This window comes from Haliotis rubra, unplaced genomic scaffold (genome assembly GCF_003918875.1).
Source record: "Haliotis rubra isolate DU_JTF1 unplaced genomic scaffold, ASM391887v1 Scf624, whole genome shotgun sequence".
NCBI lineage: Eukaryota > Metazoa > Mollusca > Gastropoda > Lepetellida > Haliotidae > Haliotis > Haliotis rubra.
In genome coordinates, this window is record NW_025767329.1 from 204,762 (window position 1) to 231,762 (window position 27,001).

The 27,001-nt window shown below is 41.0% G+C and overlaps 1 protein-coding gene across 1 annotated transcript; it reads right to left on the bottom strand.

Annotated features, from left to right (window-relative positions):
* Nucleotides 1-6,118: 6,118 nt before the first annotated feature.
* LOC124256318 lies at nt 6,119-24,790 on the bottom strand. Its single transcript, XM_046690294.1, has 15 exons — nt 24,771-24,790; nt 22,373-22,438; nt 21,079-21,275; nt 20,239-20,292; nt 18,614-18,729; nt 16,797-16,855; nt 15,557-15,636; nt 14,695-14,860; nt 14,109-14,294; nt 12,760-12,904; nt 12,035-12,188; nt 11,637-11,766; nt 9,894-10,287; nt 8,731-8,790; nt 6,119-8,168 (listed from the first exon to the last, which is right to left on the bottom strand). The coding sequence occupies exons 1-14, from the start codon at nt 24,788-24,790 to the stop codon at nt 8,761-8,763; spliced, it is 1,797 nt and encodes a 598-aa protein (XP_046546250.1). The 3' UTR covers nt 6,119-8,168; nt 8,731-8,760.
* Nucleotides 24,791-27,001: the final 2,211 nt, after the last annotated feature.

The following is a 27,001-nucleotide window of genomic DNA, read 5'->3' on the forward strand; positions in this document are numbered from 1 at the left end:
TTAATCTTGTAATTGGTTGTTTGATGTGATGCTCATGCAACCCTCAAGAGTAATATCTTGCAGACATGCATTCATAACGAGTGTTCTGCACTAAGGACATTATTATTTATTTTTAGACTCTTCCTTGGGAGCTCATAATTCTGTTAATTGTATTACCACATTTCGTTTCCCACATCTCAAGGAACGGTGGGGTGGCCTAGTGGTTAAAGCGTTGGCTCGTCATGCCGAAGACCCGGGTTCGATTCCCCACATGGGTACAATGTGTGAAGCCCATATCTGGTGTCCCCCGCCGTGGTATTGCTGGAATATTGCTAAAAGCGGCGTAAAACTAAACTCAGTCAGTCAGTCCATCTCAATGAAAATGATTAAAACATTCAGACCCCTTCAACTTTGACACAATAGTGTTTGACTTCAGTTGAATCTCCATATCCTTTGTTTCAACACTAACAGGTACAGGTGTACCTCTGAGGCACTGCTATACACTGTGTAGAGTTGTTGTTTGGTCACACAAGAAACCTAGGATTCCAGAGCTGAAATTGATCATCATTGTGTCTCTAGATTCTGTCGACCCGTGAAGATCCGTCCGGGTTAGAATGTGCCTTCAGTAACACATGCATGTCGTAAGAGGCGACTAACGGGATCGGGTGGTCAGGCTCGCTGGCTTGTTTGACACTTGTCATCGTATCCCAATTGCGCAGATCGATGCTCATGCTGTTGGTCACTGGATTGTCTGGTCCAGACTCGATTATTTACAAACCGCTGTCACATAGCTGGAATAGTGCTGAGTGCGGCGTAAAACTGAACTCACTCACTCTAGATTCTGTCAGTGCTACACGCATGCTCAGTAGGCACGCCTGTTCACTGAAGTGATAAACACCCATGACTTCTTACAATATTTATGTTTCAAATCTGTGTTTGTAACTATTAAATGTATGATAATATATGTAATTAGCATGCAAGGCAGTGAACAGATCCGATGATAATTTGACAGATTTTCCCTAAAAAGTCATACAAAATGTATTATTAGAGGTGATTTAAATTAATGTTATATTGCTATCAACCACTGGTTTGTGTTGTCCTGAGCTTTTAGAGGCTAATGTTTCATGCTAATAGTGCTGACTGCTGCAAGAAACGACAGATACAATGTAGATAACACATCTAATTACTACTTTAATGTGCCATAATTTTTAAAGACAAATTCTGAATATAAGTCGCAGTTAGAATTGATGTAAACATTATGGCACGAGTCCGGTTGGTTATCTGGGATAATTAGACGGCAAAAAGCGAAATGTTGAGTAATTTTTTAATTATTATGGAAGAATAACATACTTATGTGGCTGTATGTATTATTTATCCTACAAGTCAGGCGTTCAACTGTTGAGCACTGACACTGACTTTGTGACCTATAAATACGTGCATTTGTCGGCATCATTATGCATTCAACAGCCATGTTGTTAGGATTTACTGATTTAGAATAGATAGTTCTGTAATTACTCAAAATACGTCAAACCAAATGTTACTTTAATGGCATATGATATGTTTTGTTGTACATCTTTAAGTGTATCTTCATTAGTAAACTGGATGTTTAGTATATGGATGGTAGCAAGTTTGATCACCGGTCTTCAGTGGCAGTTTAAATGCGGTTAATTGTTTTCATGTTTGAAAAAAGTGCCGCGTGCTTAAGAACATGGGGGTAATTTTCCTTTTGACGAGATTGCCCAAAGGACCAACTCTTAGCCTGGTGCATGAGCCTTTTCTACCTAAAGCAGATGGTCCTCTTGTAGGACAACAATTTGCTGTACCGATGGGGGTCCTTCACGTGTGCCCAATTTGGACGTAATGTTGATGATCATTTAAGTTTTGGTTTTTCATTGCATACCCTCGCTCAAGGGTTCAACTAAAGTTGTAAACGTCCAAATCCAAAAGTGTACAAAGTATTGTTACGCCATAACCATGTCAGTTACTCAGTATTCCGGATGAAAAGTTCTTCAATGTACACTGTCAATTATAAATGTTTGAAAATAGTAAACGTGTCCTAGTAGTCAATATATTTTGTTCTGTAAAAAGTGATGTAAAATGGCATAGTCGGAGGTAACTATATTTGGGACAACATTTTGAGTAATTACTGCCGAACTTACCGTTACTATATTGTCTAACTACATCTCAGGAAGAGTTTAACTTGCAATTTTGAACAAAGTATTTTTGTGAATAACACCTCAGTTCAGATCGTACTTTGAATATTTGGGCTGTAGAACTTTAGATCTTGTGCGAACTCACTGTATCTGTTACAGTACAACCAGAAATTATTGAGAATTTAAAGATTGTAGATTAATGCGGCGGGGCATACTACTGATCAAAGAAGTTAGAAAGTCGTGGTCCATGCTGTCCCAATATCGGACCACCTCTTCTTTCATTTCAGCAATATTTGTCAGATTTTTCTTATTGACACTTTCCTTCATAAGTCCCCAAACATTTTCTATTGGATTTAGCTCAGGGCTGTAGCTTGGCCAATCTAATAATGTCATATTTTGGGTCCGAAACCAGGCCTGTGAATGCTTTGAACGATGTGATGGGTCGTTGCCCATAGAACACGTGAGCAGATGGAAGTAAATGTCCCTCGAGAATATCTGTGTACCGCTTACTGTTCATATTCCCTTCAAATACACAGAGGGGCGTTCCCCTAACACAGATATGCCACTCCACATGTTAAATTTCGGACTGTACTTTGGGTGCTGATACCAATTTAAGGTTTTTCAGTTTGTTTGGTCCAGAATTTCAGTGTATTAGGAAACAGCCACACAGAACTTTCATCTGAGAAAATCACATTGTCCCAGTGAAAATTTCTATGCTGTAAGCACCAGTTCAACCTTCGCTCCTTTTGTTCAGGTTTCATGATCGGTGATGGAATTCCTCGACTTTTCTGCCAACCCATTGCATGCAGCTCAGTTCTAATTGTCTCCTTACAGACAGCCACAGTTCCTCTATCAATCATATCCAGCCTTAAGTTTTCTAAACTCATTCGTTTGTTTTTAGAAACAAGAATATCAAGCCGCCTCCTGTCACCGACAATCAATTTTCTGGGCCTACCTGCGCCTCCCTGGTGCTCCGTGCCATATCCATTTGCAATATTTTTCAAAACACGATAAACAGTGGACAAAGGGATGCCTGTTCTACTTGAAATCACTTTAGCTGATCTGATGTCCTTGTTATAATACTGTAAAATTAACTTCCTCTTCTCTTAATCATCCATACTGAGGATCACTCAACTGCTAGAAAGTAAACAAAGGGGGATAACTCTTCACAAACTAATGAAAAAGGATTAACGGAGTTGTGTCTCTTGAATGAAACCAAGCACTTGATAGCTGGTCAAGGTTGTTTATACTAGAAATCCAATTAAACATATTCCTAAAATTCTCAATAATTTCTGGTCATACTATACAATGTATGATTCTGCTGCTCTGTATAATGTCATTTGTATATGAAAAATAAATATAAAATGCTATGCTACTCGGCTGCTTTGTAGTTATGTTATATTGTCCTCTTATTCGGTTTCTTGCAGACATGACGTCATCAACTTAATTTTGGCACCCCAATTTAAGGTGGTATTTAAATAATAATGCTATTCTGGCGTAATTTTATATCGTTGTGCATGTTTATGAGGGTAATTGTGAAGGAATATTTTTCGTGATATCCAAAGGTTACACCCCCCATCCCATCCCCCACTCACACAAAGAGAGAAAGCTATGTAACAACATGTCTGTCTGTCCGTCCGTACTCCTGTTTTCCGTTTTCTGGTTCCGGAACTGAGCTCTTTTAAAAATCGTTGAATATGTCTTGTTGAGTGAGTTTTACGCCACACTCAGCAATATTCCAGCTATATGGCGGCGGACTGTAAATAATCGAGTCTGGACCAGACAATCCAGTGATCAGCAGCATGAGCATCGATGTACGCAACTGGGATACGATGACATGTATTAACTAAGTCAGCAAGTCTGACCAGCCGACCCCGTAAGTCGCATCTTACGACAATCATGGGTAAGTGAAGATCAATTCTAACTCTGATCTTCACTAGTTATTTCTTGTTGAAACTGGCTACACTGCATTGCTGCAGTCGAGCCTTTAGATGATTAGTGTTTTAAATATTTTTGTTTTATGAAAACGAGTTGATCTTGATTGAAAATGGGTTTAGTGGACATTTCCGGAACAAATATCCAAAATTTAAATATTTTTATGAAACTTGCTCTATGTGCAGTTCAGTGAAGTGGTGCCTTTTGATGAATAGGGGTGTTGAAACTCATTGAACAACATTATTGGTTTCTTCACTGAACTGGGGCGGTGGTTAAAGCGTTGGCTCGTCACGCCGAAGACCCGGGTTCGAATCCCCACATGGGTACAATGTGTGAAGCCCATTTCTGGTGTCCCCTGCCGTGATGTTGCTGGAATATTGCTAAAAGCGGCGTAAAACCAAACTCAGTCAGTCGGTCTTCACTGAACTGAAGGTATACGATACCAGCGAACCGAACGTTAGGTCTTAAGTAGCTAAACTCTACTTCCGAATTACACCAGACTGGGGGTGGGAAGGATATGTTATCCCTTGCAGACTCTTTACTTAAAGTTGGGACGGATATTGGTTTTGTCCGTTCTGGTAAAAAATATATTCCATATGCTTACCGTTGTGTCGCGGAGAAGAAGAAAAGAACACCTAGAACTAAACAAATATCCCAAACTTCCCATATAATATTCATATATCTGTCCCCATTTGATATGAAGTGTCACCCTTCCGAATAATACAGATTGATTTCATAATATACCTGAAGCCCATTTCTGGTGTCCCCTGCCGTGATATTGCTGGAATATTGCTAAAAACGGCGTAAAACCATATATTCACTCACTCATAATATACCATTAAAAAAGGTAGGGGATGTTCCATTTTTCCATACCAATGCCAATGCATATGAGAAAAAGTAATATATATCCATACAGATGAAACATTTCCACAGGAATGGAATAAATTGTCACATTTTCCCTTAATTTGTCTTCATCATCTGTTTCCTCCTTGGCTTCATCATTTTCATTTTATCAATCTTGTAAATCCAATATCCCCTAACCTTTTATGGTATATGTTTAATTACTGGAGCCTGGTCATTCGACGGGATATCAGAACTTGTGACGCGTTTTAGAATTGCCACAGTTCGTCACAATTTTGCGTGCTTCCATTCAGTTACTTGCTGATACTCTCTCGAGCTGCACGTGCACATCTGGTTATTTTCAAAACACGTGTTGTTGGAACTGTTTGTCAAAACGTTACCAGAAAGTATTTGGACCATTCTGTTCAAATCGTTAACTGAAAGACCTGTATTTGTTGTTTCTTCGTAACACATTCCAACCAAGAATGGCGGCTGTTTTTTTTATTCTGGATCACCCCAAAGATTTTACCCGCTGAACAAATATTTTCCAAATGGGTTTGTACATAGGGGAAACATCAAACGGTCGAATGTCACTTAAGGAGGACTTACTAGGCAGACTTCCTGCAAGCCGTACTGAAAGTGGAATAGTAAAATACATCGTATCAGTAACAATACAACAGCCTCTAATTACCTACTGGGGGCGGTGGGGTAGCCTAATGGTTAAAGCGTTGGCTCGTCACGCCGAAGACCCGGGTTCGAATCCCCACATGGGCACAATGTGTGAAGCCCATTTCTGGTGTCCCCCGCCGTGATGTTGCTGGAATATTGCTAAAAGCGGCGTAAAACCAAACTCAGTCAGTCAGTCAGTCTAATTACCTACTAAGGCCCACAGAATGGATCACATTAAACGTTGGGTGGTAGTTATAAGGCCATTGGACCATGACATAAACAAGCGACGTACAGGGTGATGCAGACACTACTCGTGTGATGGGCGTGGCTGAAGATGTCAGATACTGCAACTAGTTGGCTGGAAGTTGTAAGTGATCATGTTTTGGGTGACGTCGAGACAATGTGCGGCAGCCCTGGAAAACACACAAAGGCCAACCAGTCGTAGTGGACTGCTGATTCCGACAGAGTTGAATGATGAACCACAGGATGACTAACTTGAGTGAGAGGTAAGATAGGATTTCATATATTTTAACAAATCTTTGTGCGATTTACATATTTATTTCAGAATGAAATTACATCAATGGAACAAATCATGAATATAGCCTTTTACCAAGATCACACCACTTTTACAGATAAGCCCGAGATAAATATGATAAACTTGATACGTGAAGCGGTCTGTAAAAGGTATAATTTACACCATTACTATGCATGATAATTGAAGCAATCTGTAAAAGATATGATTTACACATTTACACTTAATGAGTTACGCTGAAGACCTGGATGCCCTTATACAAAACATCTTAGCTCTACGACAGTCGTAAGTCTGTGTTACGGTATAGGAGTTACAACCACCTTAGCCCTAACATCGCTTTGTACAACGGCACCCCGGGTTCTATTCCTACGTGGGTTCAGTAGGTGAAGCCCATTTCTGGTGTCCAACGCCGTGATAATGCTAGATAATTGTTAAAAATGCCGATAAACTATAATAACGCACTGCCTGATTATGTGAGGCTGTCTTTACGAGACACTCTTCACACTTACTATGCATGATACGTGAAGCAATCTTTAAAATATAAATTGTACATTTACATTGCATGAAAGGTGCAGATGTCCTTTAACGTTTTCAAACATGAGTTCCAGCTATGTGCTTTGCATGGAATGTCACTTAAATTTGAACTATAGATATTTTCTTTGCATAATATGAGAAGCACTCCTTCACAGATGAAGTCTAGATATGTACTTTGCATGCCATTACGAATTTCAACTGTACATGATGCAGTTTTATTACACTTATGCTTGAAATGTATATTTTATGAATGTCCTAATAAAATACATATCTATAAACAACTAAAAGACTTACATAAGAAAGTACACACTTGGTGTTTGGGGATTAACCACCCGCCCCTACAAAAACCCAGAGCAAATATACTGAGAGAAACAAATAAAGGAACACAGGAAAATTCAACTGAATGTTTCGTTAACATTTTCCATTTTTCATCACCAGCTTTGAATAGCACTGTGGGAGGAAATCTGAAAATATATAAAGGAACACTGCCATGAAGTGGCGTTCCCTTATTTGTTTCCCTCAGTATATTTCGAAAAGTGTTAAAATTCTTTTGAAAATGTATACATTGATCTCTTGAAACCTTAGCAGCAAAGGTGTACTTTCTTGTATACGTCAGTTTACACGGTTTTATTACACTGTTTTGGCGTGTGAAGAAAAAGTATTGGAATTTCAGCTATATGTGACACAATCTTAGTACACTATTACTGACATATGTAGATAAAATATTAGGAATGTCAACTATATCGGGACAGAGTCGTACGTACAATATAACTGGCGTTTTTAGATATATTCGGAATTTCAACTATATGTGATTCAGTTTTATTACACAATTACTGGTGTATGTAGATATACTTTGAGGGATTTCAACTGTATGTGGCACAGATGTATTTACAGCATTAGTGGCACCAGCAGGTATATTCTAAGGTATTTCAACTACAGTCGTATATATGTTGACATTTTATTAAACTAATCTCGTCGTATGTAGATATATTATTAGGAATTTCAGCTATATGTGATGCAATTAGATTACACTATTTTGGCGTATGCTATGTATTATTACGTACGTAGTAACTATATAAGAATGTCAACTGTATAATGATACAGATTTATTTATTTACAATATTTGTAACATTTGTAAGAATATTATTAGGTATTCTAATTATATGTGATGCAGTGCTATCACACTGTTCTGGCGTATGTAGATACGAATTTTATATGTGGTGCAGTTTCATGTTTTTGTATGGTTTCAGAGCGAGACAAGCAATTTTCTTGTTTTACTGGGGTTATTGTGTCAGCCAGTTACAAATATACCACACTGCACTTTATGTACATGGACAAAATTACCAGAGAGGATATGGTTACCGACACAGTAAACGTATCTCGTCTTACAGTCCTGCCACAATGCGGGGATATGTTGATCCGGTTAGTTTTCCACAATACTTCTGTTGAAACGCCAAGAGGTGGATAACAGTTGAAGCGTCCGTGTTCGAGGAAGTCTCCTTTGGAACTCCTGGTCTGTCCGTTGACTGGTAAACAGAGTTGATTATGGACATTTTGAGGTCATGGTTGATTATTCCCAAAACATGAATAGATAGATAGACAGATAGACATATTTCTATGGTTGATTATTCCCAAAACATGAATAGATAGACAGATAGACATATTTCTATGGTTGATTATTCCCAAAACATCAATAATGTTTTTTATATCACTCTCTACTGACCCCAGTATCTAGAGTTTTTTTCCAGGTGTTTAAGCAATACATATATAAATGGTGAGTCCAGATATTTCTTCTTATCAAAACTCCTTAATATGACATCTGACCCAAATGTGTAATGTATGAGAGAGTATGTCGTGATAGATTACAGTTCTTCAAATGTATTTGAGTGAGTGAGTGAGTTTGGTTTTACGCCGCTTTTAGCAATATTCCAGCAATAGCACGGCGGGGGACACCAGAAATGGGTTCACACATTGTTCCCATCTGGGGAATCGAACCCGGGTCTTCGGCGTGACGAGCGAACGCTTTAAGCATCAGGCTACCCCACCGCCCCATTCTTAAACTTATATTTTAAAAACATAATAGCTCACCCTTTAGTATACCGGGAATATCTATTAGGTTCACTGTAAAGTTGGTCTTCTGATCGCGTACTGCAAGAAACAACTAATGGTAAGTGGAACGCAATGAATACAGTTTAGCAAAACAAACGTTATTATCAGTTACAGTCTGTTTGCAGTGAAAACGTACCGATGAATTTCACTGTAAACAAAAAAGTAAATCGAATAAAGTGAATTAAGATTGCGAATCCTCATAATTTTACCTCGCCAACTGAAAAGTTAAATCTCAGAGGTTTATTCTACTTAGGATCGAAGTTGTTTAACAAACGATCATAGTTTGAAATCGCTATTATTGGTTTGTAATACAAGGGTGTGTGCACATTAAATGAAACACCGAGAACAAGTAGGTTTGGTCTAAGTTAACGCTCTTCACGTTCCGCACGTGCATTTGTTTCAGTGTTCAAACTACTGCGCTTACCCCCTTGTAATACAAACCAATAATAGCGATTTGAATCTATGATCGTTTGTAATATACACTACATTCACATAACCAGATATAAGTTGTCCTACGCAGTTCAACGCATTGCAATGCTATGAAACACCACAGGATGTTCCGGAGGCTTCGTTAGCCAATCAGATTCTCCCCAAATTAAAGATTGTAGACAAGTTTTCCCGATATTCCACTGATTTGAAAGCTGTGTTGTTGATTGAATACTGCAATACTGCTGACGTCAAACAGATACTCATGACATAGTCAGACTTGTACAATCGACATCGTAAGATTTCTTACGAATGTGGAAGGATGTTTATTGTGATCACTTCAGCTGATTGAACTGGATAGTTTGATTCTTGGATCAATAAATTTCTGCAGTTGGAATTTGTCTTAGCAGTTGCCAGATTTGTTGCGGGAAAACGTGAAACCCGTTTATGTAACTTAATCCTAGCCACCTTGATATGTACGGGTCATTGTAAAAGCGTGTCCAGTATATTCTGTTTCGCAATTAAAAAAGAAAAGTTTATCTAAGAACACGATACCATCTAAATCCGTTGAACCTATTAGGGACTAAATTAGCACATAGGTAACTTACGCCTAAAAATACATGTAAACATAAACGGTTGTGATTGTTTGACCATTTAACAGCCATGAAAACACCTTATTTTTTTGCTTTCTCTGAACTTCTAAGCATCGCTCTTACCGTCTCGTCCGTTTCAATGTTACTGTACACGGACTGTCCTTGTTTGTAACCGGCATTCAACAAACGAGGTTGGAGTTGCATTGGCTGATTATCCGCGAGATCTTCCTGTCCGTAGTCGTATTTGAACGGCCGTTGCTGGGATTTGATTGGTTGATTCCCTCCGCGGTGACCTTCCTGGCTATAGCCGTCCTTGAAGGGGCGTGGCTTTGGTTTCATTGGTTGGCCCCTGCCGTGGTCACCTATCCGGCTATAGTCGTCCGTGACGGGGCGTGGCTTTGGTTTCATTGGTTGGCTGCTGGCGTTGTTACCTTCCTGGCTATAGTCGTCCTTGAACGCACTTGATTTGTTCTGACCACGGGGCAAGTGGGTTATAGGGCGATCACTCCCCACATCCCTAAAGTATAGAAAACAGTGATGAACTTTTAACCCGACACCGGTCAACAATAATAGATGTTCAAAACGTCCATGAAAACCAAGGCACATGAGGCATCCGTGCAGAAAAAAGACTACAGAAGCCATTTCCGACCACACCCAAACCCATCCTAACTATACCAACCTTTGAACCAACATCAACATCCTTGAAACCAACCGGTCAGACTAAAGATCTGAAACCTGTTACGGGAAATAGACATGAAACGCCTGAACCCCACAATCAACAGAGATCAGGGTTATTATACCCCTACAGATTATTGTCATGTAGTCACGGCTAATCAACAGTAACCACTCTGTCCATTAGAGTGAGTGAGTTGTTTTACGCCACTTTTAGCAATATTCCAGCAATATCTCGGCGGGGTACACCAGAAATGGGCTTCACAGATTGTACCCAATTGAGGGAATTAAACCCGGGTCTTTTGCGTGATGAGCGAACGCTTTAACCACTAGGCTACCCCCGACCACCCCGTTTCGCTATTAGGCTTCATTCCTGTTATCTATAATCACAGCAACTATCAGCAATATAATCACTCTGCACAGAAACCTCCTCATCTGTATAAACCCAATCATCCGTCATGTGGGGCGGTGGGGTAGCTTAGTGGTTAAAGCGTTGGCTCGTCACGCCGAAGAGCCGGGTTCGAATCCCCACAAGGGTACAATGTGTGAAGCCAATTTCTGGTGTTCCCTGCCGTGATGTTGCTGGAATATTGCTAAAAGCGGCGTAAAACCAAACTCAGTCAACCATCCGTCATGTATATATTCTGTTAGTGTGTATAATAATAGTGTTTCACTTGCTTGGTAACGGTGTTAGAACCTCCACGGAAACCTCACATCTATTGCAATCCGCAGGACATCCAAACCCAATCTGGTAATTTTTTCACCAGAGAGTTAGTATTTTGTTGTTGGTTAACACCGCACTCAGCAATATTCCAGCTTTATGGCGGCGGTCCGTAAATAATCGAGTCTGTAACAGACATCCAGTGATTAACAGCATGAGTATCGATCTACGCAATTGGGATACGATGACATGTGTCAACCACGTCAGCGAGCCTGACCACCGATGCCTTTAGTCGCCTCTTACGACAAGCATAGGTTGCTGAAGGCCGGATTCTAGCCTAGATCTTCTCGGGTCTCTATTGCAATCAAGAAGTTGCTAATCCATAAACATGTTTTCTTCGTCATATCAGCGTCTAATGTCGTCAAAAGAAGTTACAATAATGTGTGACTATTAAGACATATTTCAACTTTAGGAAAACGTACATCAATTAGCGACAAATACACAGTGGACACTAAGCTATGCTGAACATTTACCAATTGTCCTTATGTTTGTCCTCATCCACAAACTGATATCCGTCATCGTCATCGTTGTCATAATCGGGAGAAATGTCGTCGTGGTAGTGACCAGTCCCCAAGCCAGATGACCCCTTCGACAGGGCATGACCTGTAAACATGTTTAGAGACACGTTTCATGGTTGTGTACACTTCACAAATTTCAAACATATTGTCTCGTTTATTATTAATAAATTCTGACTGATTGTTTCTTGTCAGTCCGTTTCTGGACAATCACTTGTATGTTTACGGACACAGTTGTGTGTAAGGAAGGAGGACCTCTCTGCCGCGCCCTGTACGACAAGACGTATTTAAGCTTTTCGTGACGTAATACACATTCCAAACATAGTTATGTTACTTACTAACAGCATGAAACTTACTAAATAAGGCTGCAGGCTCCATCTGCTCCCACTCTTGTCTCTCATTACCATGGTACCGGTTGCCCGGATAGCCGCCATTATTAGCCTGCCGGAAGTCGTCTGCTCTGCTTTGTCCCTTTGAACTATGTTCTGGTTTTTCTTGCTGCATCAGCCACTGTTATATCGAGATTACACGTGAGTTAGTCCTACATTTCAACCAAACCAATCATCTGTAACCTGTCAACGTCCGTAGGTGGCGAAATCTAGTATAGTCTCCTTATTGTAGTTTCTTGTTGGTCTTCCCATCATGTTGGGGAACGGATGGACCAGCTGTCTAAGGTGAATAAATGTATATTGCCAGGATGCGTTGGTCTTGGGTTCTAATCCCAGACTCTTCTTTATGATCTTTTGTTTTATCATACCCGTGGTGATGGGTCGTACATATCTTGAACCTACGTAAGTTCAGTCTCTTCTCCAGGAATCCTATTAATTAATGCCTTGGTCACAAATACCCTTACGAACGATTTTTGGACCAATTCGTACGGACTATTAAAGGATTAAAAGAAAACTATAATACTATTAAAAAATCCCGAATTTTTCACATCACCTTATCCCGCCATTACAGATTAATTATATTCCTATTAAATCCGGTGTTCGGTACTTCTTCTGAGAAGTATAAATCTTTGACCAAAACATTGTTGTAAGAAAGAATTGGATACAACAGATGTTCCGTTGTGAATACTTACTGATTGGTAGCTCTGGTGTTCACCAAGTACACCCCGGTAGCCGTACACCCCCTTCGTGTCGGCGGCAGGGTTGACCTCCCCCACGTCCCTGCCCCAAACATCCCCTTCTAACCCAGTCAGGTGGATTTCATCCTCACTGTGGTGTCTGCGGGAGGAAAATCAGAGCTAGGATTGATGAACAGCCTTTATTAATGTTTAGATAGTATTTACGCATTCTTTACATTTATAATACCCCCTTATGTGAACATTTCGATACATTATAACTGACGTTTCTGTGGCTATTTTGATATTAAACACTCCATATGTTTTCGGAAGACAAATTTACAAATGATTTAAATACACAATATGGTCAAGATTTTGTGAGCGTTCTCATCAGCCCTGCCGAAAGGAGTTTCGTGCGATGAGTGAGATGTGTGTCATGGGTGGGTTGTGTACGGATTAATTTGAGTAGAGTTATGAGGATCGGTTGGGTTGGGATAGGTAGGGATTCGATAGTGCAGAGTTGTATGGGTCGGTTGGGTTAGGAAGGGATTCGATAGAGTAGAGTTATGTGGATTGGTTGGGTCAGATAGACGTATGAATCGGTGTTGAGCGACGTAAGCAAATAATAACCCATGATACAGTCGCATATTTTCAATCACCTATTGTATTTTTATGACAGACTGTTTACGTAACCTTGCCATTTATAATATCAGTTATTCAGATTTGAGGGCCGATGGGGTAGCCTAGTAGTTAAAGCGTTCGCTCGTCACGCCGAAGACCCGGGTTTGATTCCCCACATGAGTACAATGTGTGAAGCCCATTTCTGGTGTCCCTCGTCGTGATATTGCTGTAATATTGCTAAAATCGACGTTAGAACATACTCACTCACTCATTCTAGTAATACAGTCAGTGCCAGAAACTTTGGGTTCTAGTAACATCGTCAGTTCCAGTAACACTGGCAGTTTTAGTAATACAGTCAGTTCCAGGAACACAGTCAGTTTTAGTAATACAGTCAGTTCCAGGAACACATTCTAGTAATACAGTCAGTTCCAGGAACATTGGGTTCAAGTAACATAGTCAGTTCCAGTAACACCGGCAGTTGTAGTAATACAGTCAGTTCCAGGAACACAGTCAGTTTTAGTAATACAGGCAGTTCCAGGAACACATTCTAGTAATACAGTCAGTTCAAGGAACATTGGGTTCAAGTAACATAGTCAGTTTCAGTGATAATAATGGAATATTGCTAAAAGCGGCGTAAAACTAAACTCACTCACTCATTATCCATATGAATGACATACAAAGATGGAACAACAAACAACTGGATGTTCGAAACATTTGTTATATGCAAAGAGAAAACGTGTTCCTACCTCTTTCGGTTCTTGTTCTTTCTTCTGGAACAACACGTCAGCAGCAGTGCAACCACTAGCAGCAGGATTATTCCCCCTCCAAGACCTCCAGCTATACCAGCGATGGCGCCTATCTCCATTGACAGCTTTTCTGTCTTTATATCGCATTTTTCACCGCTGTATACGAAATCCTCCGATATATCACACCTGTAAAATATAGCGTCTACATGCGGAATGACGAAATAGAATCTAAAACCAGGCTGTTAGTGCGGACAGATGTTAAATGAATAGATACCAGCAATTCTTGGTTTTTCAGCAACCCATGTTTGTCAGAAAAGGCGACTAACAGGACCAGGCTGGCTGATTTGGTTGACGCATGTCAACTTATCCCAACTCTGTTGATTACGAAGTCAATGACGTGATTATGTGGTCCAGATTTGATTGTTTACAGACTGCCATCATATAGCTGGAATATTGCTGAGTGCGGCGTTGTACACCAAAATGAAAATCATATTTAAATAATATTCATATTAACGAGAGAGCCACGTCAGCTGATGTTTCTATCATTGCCAGCTGCACGGACAAGCAAAGATTTCTTTCTGCTTACTTGCACACGTGATCTCCGTCCGAATTTATGTGGCACTGCCCATGTTGACATGCATCACCTGGGCACGTTGACAGGCACGTTACCTGTTCACTTTTACCACCAGAACAGTTAAAACCTCTCTGGCATATTCCTGTCGCTTGGCATTTGTCCCCAATGGTTTCCTGAACTGAAACATGATCACATAATCATCCTACTTTCGAGCAAACAGAAAATGGCATCATACTGGAAAGAGAACGTAAAATCTCAAAAATCATCATCCCAGCTGCCATTCACCTGATGAGGTTAGAAATTTTGACATCCATAAATTTTCCCCATTATTTATTACCTGCAGTAGTCATTCTGACATGTTGCACCTTGTTTCTATTCCTGACCCTGTTGGGAGCCCAATGATACATATCCCAATTTAGCATAACGACTCACATGATAGTTCCTGACGTATCTATGGTTACAATTCTGCGAGTACTTTTGCTGAAAGTAAATAATGGTTTACGCAGCTTTAGGCAATATTTCAGCAATATATCAGGACGGGACACTCAGGGTACGGAATTGACCCCGGACCTTCTGTTGGACGAGCTAACGTATTAACAACTGGACTACCCCACGCCCTATCGTGATGGAAGTATACACTGTCTGGCAAATGTACGTCTCTCTGATTCAATCGCTTTTCGTGTGATTCACACGAAAAAACCAAACGAGTGGACTATTGGATACACAATCTGGAACAGTTTCACTAAATGGAATGTTCCTAAAGAGTATCTAACTAAATATTGGGTACTTACTTTGTGAGATATCGTTTGTCCCTGTAAACGGTTCAACTTGGTTTTTAATATTGTCAGGTTGTTCATCTCGGTTAAGAAGGTACCATTGAAGGCATCCAACACATCATCGGCCGGTTCGTTTGCCCGGATGTTGACTTGATAGTGGCCAATAACTGTACCGTTTCTGGAATAATAATGACTGTTACTGGAAATGGCTGTGTTCCTGGAACTGACTGTATTACTAGAACTGACTGTGTTCCTGGAACTGACTGTATTACTAGAACTGACTGTGTTCCTGGAACTGACAATGTTACTTGAACCAAATGTTCCTGGAACTGACTGTATTACTTGAACCCAATGTTCCTTGAACTGACTGTATTACTAGAACTGACTGTGTTCCTGGAACTGACTGTATTACTAAAACTGACTGTGTTCCTGGAACTGACTGTATTACTAGAACTGACTGTGTTCCTGGAACCGACGATGTTACTTGAACCCAATGTTCCTGGAACTGACTGTATTACTAGAACTGACTGTGTTCCTTGAACTGACTGTATTACTAGAACTGACTGTGTTCCTGGAACCGACGATGTTACTTGAACCCAATGTTCCTGGAACTGACTGTATTACTAGAACTGACTGTGTTCCTTGAACTGACTGTATTACTAGAACTGACTGTGTTACTGGAGCTGACAATGTTACTTGAACCCAATGTTCCTGGAACTGACTGTATTACTAGAACTGACCGTGTTCCTTGAACTGCCTGTATTACTAGAACTGACTGTGTTACTGGAACTGACAATGTTACTTGAACCCAATGTTCCTGGAACTGACTGTATTACTAGAACTGACTGTGTTCCTGGAACTGACTGTATTACTAGAACTGACTGTTACTGTAATTAGAAATGGCGGGGGGCGGTGGGGTAGCCTAGTGGTTAAAGCGTTGGCTCTTCACGCCGAAGACCCGGGTTCGATTCCCCACATGGGCACAATGTGTTAAGCCCATTTCTGGTGTCCCCCGCCGTGATATTGCTGGAATATTGCTAAAAGCGGCGTAAAACTAAACTCAGTCAGTCAGAAATGGCGGTGTTACTAGAACTGTCCGATGTTATTGGGACTGTCTGTATTACTGAAACTAAACAACATTAGCTCGCAGGTTAAATGAGAGAACCACCATCTGGTTTAACAGTTCTTTGACAAGAATCTGAATATACAGGGTTTTAAATTAGGTTCAGTATCATTATGCAAACCGTACAGTTTGAAAAGCCCTAATAAAGCTGTGTACAGAAGGCAATTTTTCTTTATCATAGAAAGGTCTGTCACAGTGAGAAACAACACACTTACGTAAAGCCAGTTACGACCAGGTACAGGAACCCAGGGATGCGTGTGTAGACAGGTGTTAACTACAACAAGAGATACACAGTTTAACGCCGTACTCACCAATTATAAGACTATATAAATATCACAGGGTCTACCTGGATGAAACCTGGATGAAACGGTTAGAGCGTCCGCCCGGAGAGCGGAAGGTCGCGGGTTCGATCCCCGACCGCGTCATACCAAAAGACGTTAAAATATGGTACTTGTTGGTCCCTGTCTGGCGCTCGGCATTAATGGGTACAACAAGGACTGGTCGGCTCGGAGTCAGTATAATGTGTCTGAGTTGGGTATTCATGCTTCACTGCGGCATGGTATCTCAGTGGGCTAGCACTACAAAACCAGCTTCAGTCTGGGCTAGTACAAGCAGCCGCACATACACATACACACGCATGCACGTCGTCATATGAGCGAAATATTCTCAAGCACGACGTTAAACCCAATTTCACCTCACCTCACCTCACCTCACCTGGGTGAAACAGTCTAGTGATTGGGTTGCGACATGTATCAGCCACATCAAAGTACCTGACAACCCAATCCAGTTACTCGCTCTTACGACTGGAATGGATTGCAGAAACTCAAGCCCGGATCTTCATCGGGAATGGAGATTCATGATTTATATTTAGCAGGACGTTTCGGGTCTACGCATGTTATTCTCACACTGAAATGATGTTAATGGGAATATCTGCTAAATCTAGGATATATAAAGTGATAAAAGATACATTCATGGTCGACAGATGTGTGTGTATTTTGTATCTTTAAGACTGTGTCGGTGTGTGGAACCCTGTACAACATTTTTTATATGCTACATATAAACACTACGAGGTTAAACGACTCTAACTTCCCATGCGCGTTACAAATAATCGGATAACAAATGAAATTAACTCATTGATTTTAAGTAATTGCATTCATATAAACCCCGAGGCAAAGGTTTCGGAGTGTAGGGAGACTTATGAAAAGATATAATAAAGAATGTATGCGTGCGCGTGTTGTTTGCTGTGTAGCGCCGCAATATTCCGGCTTTCTGATGACGCACAGGGACTTGTAACCCAAAATGAAAGTAACATCGAAAGAAAACAGCTCATGCTGTTCATCACTGGATTGTCTGGTCCAGACTCGATTATTTACAGACCGCCGCCGTATAGCTGGAATATTGCCGAGAGCGGCGTTCAAATGACGTTGAAAATAGAAACTCGTTTTTTCCGGATGCCCTCGAGATGGCCATGTTGGTAACGTCAACAAATATCCATGGAAACATCCCCCAAAGCCTGTCATTCGTTAATCCAGGCCCCACTATCATTATCTGCGTAATGATTTCCATTTACCTTTCAGAAAAACAAAATAAATTCATCATAATAACGTCTGTATAAACGAGTGCACAAGTTCATGCTTAACACGTTCCTATATTGCAGACATATGTACAGTTGGTTTTCAGTGATAACAGTGAGTGAGTGAGTATAGTGTTACACCGCACCCAGCACTATTCGCTGCACTCAGTCTGTAAATAATCGAGTCTGGACCAGACGATCCAGTGATCAACAGCATGAGCATCGATTTACGCAATTGGGATACGATGACATGTGTCAACCAAGTCAGCAAGCCTGACCACCCGATCCCGCTTGTCGCCTCTTACGACAAGCATGGGTTGCTGAAGACCAATTCTAACCCGGATCCTCACAGGTCCAGTGATAACAAAAGTTCGGAGATCATATAGGATGTTCAATATTACCGCGGAATAAAACATACTAAAATTCTGTATTCCACTCGCACCTTACTGGGACCTTTACCTTAATTATAAGCTCGCGATTCCATTTCTCATACTCTTGCGATGTGTTGTTCATCAGCTCTGGGGGGAAATCCGCATCCACTTCTACTTTCATATCTAATTCGAACAATGCCGTATCTGTGAAGGACATACAACAGGGTACAAGTTACATAGGGACTATTGCTGGGCGATATATACTCTTCAAAAAACAAACGTGACATAGGACAAATTTGAATTGTAGAAAAATATTTGACACAAACCAATGCATGCTGAATCCCAGCATGTGGGGAATGGGTGCCGACGACAAAACGTTTAAAAACAGAAACGTTTAACAAAAACGCAACGCTACACTCACGTCTGAAGTGAATCGCTAAAACGCGCCCTACATGAAATGCACGAGCATCATGAAATAATGTATCACCCTGAGCTGAAGCCTATGACTGTAGGCTATAAAAAGCCACATCAATGATACCCCACATGCATTGCTTTTAAGCCTCTATAGACGACAAGAGAATGAACAGACCGACAGAAGCTGAACGACACAACCCCATCGGCCGTTTACAAGGACGGACATCGTAGCATGATGTGACAAGGCACTTCAGCGTGTCCAGACAGACCATCTCAAACCTATGGACCCGATACAAAAATACTTGGGGTGTTAATGACAGACCCAGGTCAGGTCGACCTGGAGTTACCACCGCCGCCCAGGATCGCTACATCCGGTTAAAACATTTTCGTTCAAACACCACGGCCGCATCATCCACAACAATCCAAATCCCTGGACTGCGCCGAATCTCCGACCAAATAGTGCGCAATTGGTTATGGGGAGCCATACTTTTTGCCCGAAGACCAGTTCAACGTCAACGGTTGATCTTTGAAGCATGACAATGCTCGACCTCAATTTGCACGTGTTTCACAGGTTTTCCTCCAGCAATGTTCAGTTGTTGGCTTTCTCGATCACCGGATTTGTCCCCCATTGAACATTTATGAGATACTCTTGATCGACGCTTGCGCCAGCGTAATCCGCCACCTCAGACACTACAAGAACTGCACACAACACTTCAAAAACAATCCTCAAGACAGCATTCGGCATCCCCTTTCTTCTATGGGTCACCGCTGCCAAGCTGTTATCGATGCTCATGGTGGTCACACCAGTTACTGACGGACATTTTATTCTTACCAAGTGGCTTTAATAGCCCTCGGTAGTTTTACCAAACACTTTCTGGATAATCATGTTTTGGAAATGTGTAAAGTGATGACTTTACTGTAACTGAGCAATGATGTCATGTTTGAATCAGTTATATGCACTCAGTAAGTAAACTCCAAAACAGCATGTCAAGTCTTTTTTTTGAAGAGTATATCATATACTCCTTACTTTCTGACTCGTAAAAATCAGGGTTAGAATATTGATCTTCAGTAACCCATGCTTGTCGTAAGAGGCGACTACCGGGATCAGGTGGTCGGGCTCGCTGACTGGGTTGACACATGTCATCGTATCCCAGTTGTGTAGATCGATGCTCATGCTGTTCATCACTGGATTGTCTGGTCCAGACTCGATTATTTACAGACCGCCGCCATATAGCTGAAATATTGCTGAGTGCGGCGTTAAACAACAACCAAGTCCTAACTCTCTGGTGAAACACTTACCCAGATTGGGTTTGGAGGTAGAGATGTCCTGCGGTGGTCGCGTTGTTGGCGGTGCTGTAACACGAAGGTCATGTGACTCTTTGTTGAATCATGATGACAACCAATGATATCATTGTTCTCACATCTCGACATGGATATATATTTCATTAGTAATCGGCTCAAGTGTAAACAATGACAATGTACTTTGACTGACTGACTGAGTTTGGTTTTACGCCGCTTTTAGCAATATTCCAGCAACATCACGGCGGGGAACACCAGAAATGGGCTTCACACATTGTACCCATGTGGGGATTCGAACCCGGGTCTTCGGCGTGACGAGCCAACGTTTTAACCACTAGGCTACCCCTACGCCCCGACAATGTACTTTGATAAAGACAAGTCTATTATATATTTATATTTCCTAGACCCGTGTAGGTCCTGGCTGTGACCCGTGTAGGTCTTCCTAGACCCGTGTAGGTCTGCAACAGCCCATGCTTGTTGTAAGAGGCGACTGAAGGGATCGGTAGGTCAGGCTCGCTGATTGGTTGATTCATGTCATCTTATCTCCACTGTGTAAATATAGGCTCATGACATCGATCACTAGATTAAACGGTCAAGACTTGAGTATTACATATCTCAGCCAGATATCTGGAGTATTAGCAACAAATAAAACAAATAAACAAAAAAAAAACCCAAACAAACAAAGAGAAACATACGCTGAGTTGTCTCTGGTTCCGTTGTACTAGTTGAGGAATCGGTTACCGAGGATGGCGTTGGACTGTACGATGAATCGACTACCGACGACGCTGTTATGGAATCGGTTACCAAAGTCTCCCGCGAAACTGTTGAGGAATCAATCACCGGCGTGGCTGTCCCCACCGATAAGGAATCGGTTACTGAAGTCTCCACCGGAATTGTTGAGGAATCGACAACCGGCGTCGCTGTCCCAAGCGATAAGGAATCGGTTACCGAGGTCTCCGCCGGAACTGGTGAGGAATCGATAACCGACGTCGTTGTCCTTACCGATAAGGAATCGGTTACCGAAGTCTCCACCGGAACTGTTGAGGAATCGATAACAGGCGTCGCTGTCCCAACCGATAAGGACTCGGTTACCGAGTTATCCGTATAACTAGATGAATAATTGATAACCGTCGATGTTGACGATTTGGAAAAGTCTGTAAGTGACCACAAAAATGCATAATAGTACATGTTACATCATATCATCACAACGGATCTGCATCATCATGACTCCATTTGAAATCACTAAAATTATATACAGAGCAAAAGCCTAAGGAACTGACTATATATATTCTGATTGCGTAGCTATAGGTAGGTCGAACAACCCTGAGTAAACTTGAAATATACAGTAATACATGCCAACTGATTCAGGGAGAGTGAGTGAGTAAGTTAAGTTTCACGCCGCTTTTAGCAATATTCCATCAACATCACGGCGGGGGACACTAGAAATGGGCGTCACACATTGTGCTAATGTGGGGAATCGAACCCCTTCGGCGTGACGACGAACGCCTTAACCACTAGGCTACCCCACCGCCCTGATTCAGGGAGAGGGTGTGTGAGTGCGTTAGATGTAATGCCGCTTTCGTGCTGAAAATTATGAATATTCAATGCGAATGGTAGTTATTGGGCACGCCTTATTAATAACTAAACCTGGAGGGCGGAGTGGAGTGGAGTGGGGTGTAGTGTAGTGGAGTGGAGTGGAGTGGGGTGTAGTGTAGTGGAGTGGAGTGGAGTGGAGTGGAGTGGAGTGGAGTGGAGTGGAGTGGGGTGTGCCATTAGGGAATTCTACCATTTTACAACAACAACGAACACAAACAACATTTATGCTAACAGTAAATAGGGAACAGAGAAGGGTAATAGTAAACAGTGCAGAGTGTAAAGTGAATGGTATATCCTGAATATAGACTAACGCTTAGTCTCTGAATATATATAACTTTCATAGTAACAAATAAACCCATTCAAATTGAAAAGGAGCCCCAGGGTGACCCGAGATTCCTGAACCTGAAGAAATCTAGACTTGCTTAATTTAGAGCTTTAGCATTGCAAGGAGGGCTGGGCTGTATGGAAAATAATATGGTTCAGTGACTGTGAGGCAGTATAATCCTGAATAGGACACAGTGAATAGTGAACAGTTTACCTATTGAACAGCAACACACCAGAAGCACGAAACACAGATCCTTGTAACCGAGCATTGCAGATCTTTCTGGAACCAAAGCAAACTGAGTGAAATATTTTAAACCTTAAACTGATAAATACTACACCCAGTTTACTATAAATAAAGTGTTACAATGTCAGTGGGGGTCATGTTGACACGTAGACGTTAAAACACACACGATAAGATAACGGTATCTTTGACTAACAGAACTGCAAAATGTTTTCTAAATGTGGTTTTCTTGAAGTTACATCGAATGTACGGTTTGGGTGAAAATGTAGGAACTGTCTGTTTAAAACAGTAATTTTGATCAAGAGATTAATGTTTCCCACGTCTTGCCCAGTAGTCTGGGGAGTTGCAAGTCTCCTAAGGGGCAGTAGAGTGAGTGAGTGAGTTTAGTTTTACGCCGCTTTTAGCTATATTCCAGCAATATCGGGGGCCACCAGAAATTAGCTTCACACATTGTACCCATGTGGGTACTCGAACCCGGGTCTTCGGCGTGACGAGCGAGCGCTTTAACCACTAGGTTCCCTGCTGTCCCTACGGCGTAGTAGAAACCTGTGATCGTGAGTTCGAATCCCTGCTTGCTCTGGTTGTGGTTCTAGATTTGTCAGCACCATATTCGTCATCATAGGTCTCACTAAAATTGTGAACACGTTTATTAATAATGTTTCTAGCACTTACTAGAATTTGAAATATCTGCATTCCAATATTGTCAGTATGTATCAGTTACAGGTTTTGAGACATATAATTTGAATAAAAAACAACCATTTATCAGTCCGTTGACAAACGATTGTTTGCAACATTTTCCAGACATAAGATTTGACCATAGGTTTTAGAACTTTACTTAACATTTTAGGCAAAGTGGGTTCTACCAAGTTCGCCATAGAATTCGAACATTGTTAAAGGTGTGCTTTTCTTTAACGGTAAAACCCATCTGAGAAACTGTACATTAACCTTACATTTTTCATTTAGTTCACATGCATTCAGTAGTGATGGTTTTACCATAGCGTCAAAGAGATAGAGTTGGCATTTTAAAGTGAGATTGCGAAATTACCTGAGATAATATACATGTTTTGTTGCTTGGTCACACAGAGTATTAACAGATTTAGAAATTGTTTATTGGTTTGGATATCAAAACCAAGATATCTATATGTATCCACAAAGTCCACATAGTTTTCATTCAAATGCATTTGCTTCTTTTGTCAATTTTGGCACCACCGAAAATAGGAATCTTCGTTTCATCTTTAATTTGCACAATTAACAATATGTTTCAAAATGATTAACTGATGCTTGTAGGTCTAACATATCAGGATTAAAGGAGCCGTGTAGTCCGCATACAGAAGTATAAATAAAACTATGGCAATATCTACAAAACATTGTGTATGATTCTACATCATTCAAGTGCAAGGAAAAAAGGACTGGCGATAAACTGCCTCCTTGTCTAACTCCAACGTTAAAATAACAACGATTCTAAATCTCAGTCGCATACGATATCATCATGCATTGATCTATTAATTCATTTCCCATTAATCCCCGGCCGATGATTTACACCAAAGACCATTTCTCCGTACACAATAAAAAAACCTTTTTATAATCTATAAAACAGCTCAACAATTGCCTCTTTCGTACTTTGAACAACTCGATTAGGCTGTAGAGTGTGAGTGACTTTAGTTTAACGCCGCACTCAGCAATATTCCCGCTATATATCGGCGGTCTGGAAATAATCGAGTCTGGACCAGACAATCCAGTGATCAACAGCATGAGCATCGATCCCGTTAGCCTCTTACGACAAGCATGGGTTACTGAAGATCAGTATTCTAACCCGGATCTTCACGGGTCCTGTAGAGTGTGAACCGTGATCAGTGGTAGAATATTTACTAAATCCCGTTTGTACCTCTGCAAGACTGTTTTCATTTTTAAGGGAAACTGTTTATTCTACACCATAGAATACCATCGAATTATTTACCAAAACGGATAATTAATCTAACAGGATGATAAATTTCCGGACCATGGTTACTCGATTCATGAATTTTGAGACAGTGTTGAATATTTTCAAATATAACTGACAACCCAGCAGTAGATCGATTGGCACTGGTGTTCTACTAGCAACGTATATTACCATCAAAGATAACGTTGTTCTTACCTTCTGACAACAACTCTGTCGTCAGGTATTGGATCAGTGAGCAGGTAGACCAGTTAGACACAGTTTAACACAGATGGAGCCTGTAATGCGTATATCGATCTCCCCATCAAGGTAAATGATATAACATGCGGGTATAAAACACTCACTGGAGGTTTCCGCCCTGGACTGGGCAATATATCATGCAATATGTGTTCTTATATTCTGTCAAAGGTTACACGTTAATATTTATGGCCTTACCTTGAGAGGGTGTTGTTCATGCAACGGTACTTACGTGATGTGAAAGCGATAGCCAATCGACAACGCACACACATATTTTACGCACGTTACCGTTTGAGTAATGCTTGGCGTTATATAAATGAATTATTATCATTGTTATTATTATTAGAGCAGGACATGTTTAACTCTTGGTGTCATCACTTATTTTAGATAATCTATTTATTTAATTGCCATAACTAGATTCACGCCAGACTATTTTTCTGGTGAATTAACGTTTAGATGAAGAAGAGATGTTGTGCTCAGGGTAGTGTAATGTAATTGTGAGTGCCGGGGCATTATCATGTTTGTTCCATGTGTAACTGATACCTATTTACCTCTGTATGAAAATTACCCGGAGTCGTGATGTATACAAGTTGAAGCAATCAATCAATCAAGCAAGCAAGCAAGCAAACCTCCTAGGCGCTCGTTAGCTTAAACTGTCATTTCCTACTTACGTATACGATGAACAATCGGGTTGCCTTCATCACATAACCACTGCAATTGTTTTCCGAAAACGTCCAAGAAATACATGATAAGAATGAGGGGTCAATTAGGTGGTTAAAAAAGTCACGTTACTTCCTTGTTCAGAGGGGTGTTTTCATACGATCCCCCATGAGTCACAGTTTTAATACCCGTGAAGATCCGGGTTAGAGAAGGTCTTCACAACCCTCACATTCTGATAGCCATTCACGAGGACATAATTCATTATCTAGTCGGCTTCGTTCAATTGATTTTCTTTAATCAGAGTTTCCTTGTCTATATGGAAAGGGAAATGGACTTCACACATTGTACCCATGTGGGGAATCGAACCCGGGTTTTCGGCGCGACGAGCGAACGCGAACTCGGCTTCCAAACGCACCCATGTTATGGAAATGGCTTTGGATTATATGCTTCAGTTTCTTATAACATGTTCGAGATTTTCTATCCGAAGTACAATCGACGTAGTGAATCCGGTCAAGCTTTTTATATACTGAGTCAAAAAAGAAACTTCGCAAAATGTAATTTTAAAAATAATGAATAATTTTTCTCTGATGATACATCTATGTATCCGAAATGGGATCCCTATCTTTCGACTCTAGAAAAACGTTAGCAAAACCCACTCAAACCCATCGATTCGTCGTGCAAATGACGTTAGTGCCACGTGCACGTGCAGTCGATCACGTGATCTTCGCATCGAAGTTTTCTTCATATGCACGTGTATGCATTGGCCTCAAGAATTGAAAAAACACTTTTAAACCACAGTTCTAACGGTACTTGAAATGCCACGATTGTCAAATGTGCAACGTGAACGTGCCGTTGGCATGTTGCAAGCGGGAAGATCAGTTATTGACGTCGCAAGAGCAATGGGATGCAGCCGTCGTACTGTGTATGACTTGCGAGGTCGTCTACAACAAACTGGCACCACTTCTGCTGGACATGTAGCCCAGGTCTACATGTCCAGCATGATAATGCTCGGCCGCATATACCGCGATGTTGACACGAAATTTCCTTCAAAACGCTGGAATCAACGTCATGGACTGGCCATCGAGGTCCCCTGACATTAATCCAATAGAGCACGTTTGGGATGCACTTGGGAGAAGGCTTCGTGGTCTTAGGAACCAACCTCAGAATTTGCAGGAACTTGGCGCTGCCTTGCAAGAGCAATGGCACAGAATCCCCACGTGTTCACAAGCATCAGGCAGTCGATGAGGAGACGGTATTTTGCAGTGGTGAATGCGCGGGGCGGCCATACACGATATTGAACTGAGAAATTTCGCATTTTTATTCTTGTGACTTGACATTGGAACGGCGGTGTAGCCTAATGGAACTGATTATGGCACTGTCAGTGTATCGAGTACATCACACAGATCTCAGCAATGAAATAATAACAATTTAACCATATTACCATCTCTTGTTCTTTTATAGTGCCCTGAAGAAAGAATGTGAAGTTTCTTTTTTGACTCAGTATATATTACCTGTAGCTTAGCTTGAACGAGACCACTTTCCTCTCAAGAATTTATTGGCCAATAAACGTTTCCATTGCAATGTTTACGTTTTAACTAATAAAAGCGCAATGTACTTATATGTACATGTATTCGTGACATTTTGATGTCACGGGGCTTTGTTGTAATATCGACACTGTTACTTTATAAAAAAAACTAGAGGAGTTCTATTCATAGTACAGTATATATAGAGTACAGCGTTGCGAATTATAACCATATTATCAAGAGCAG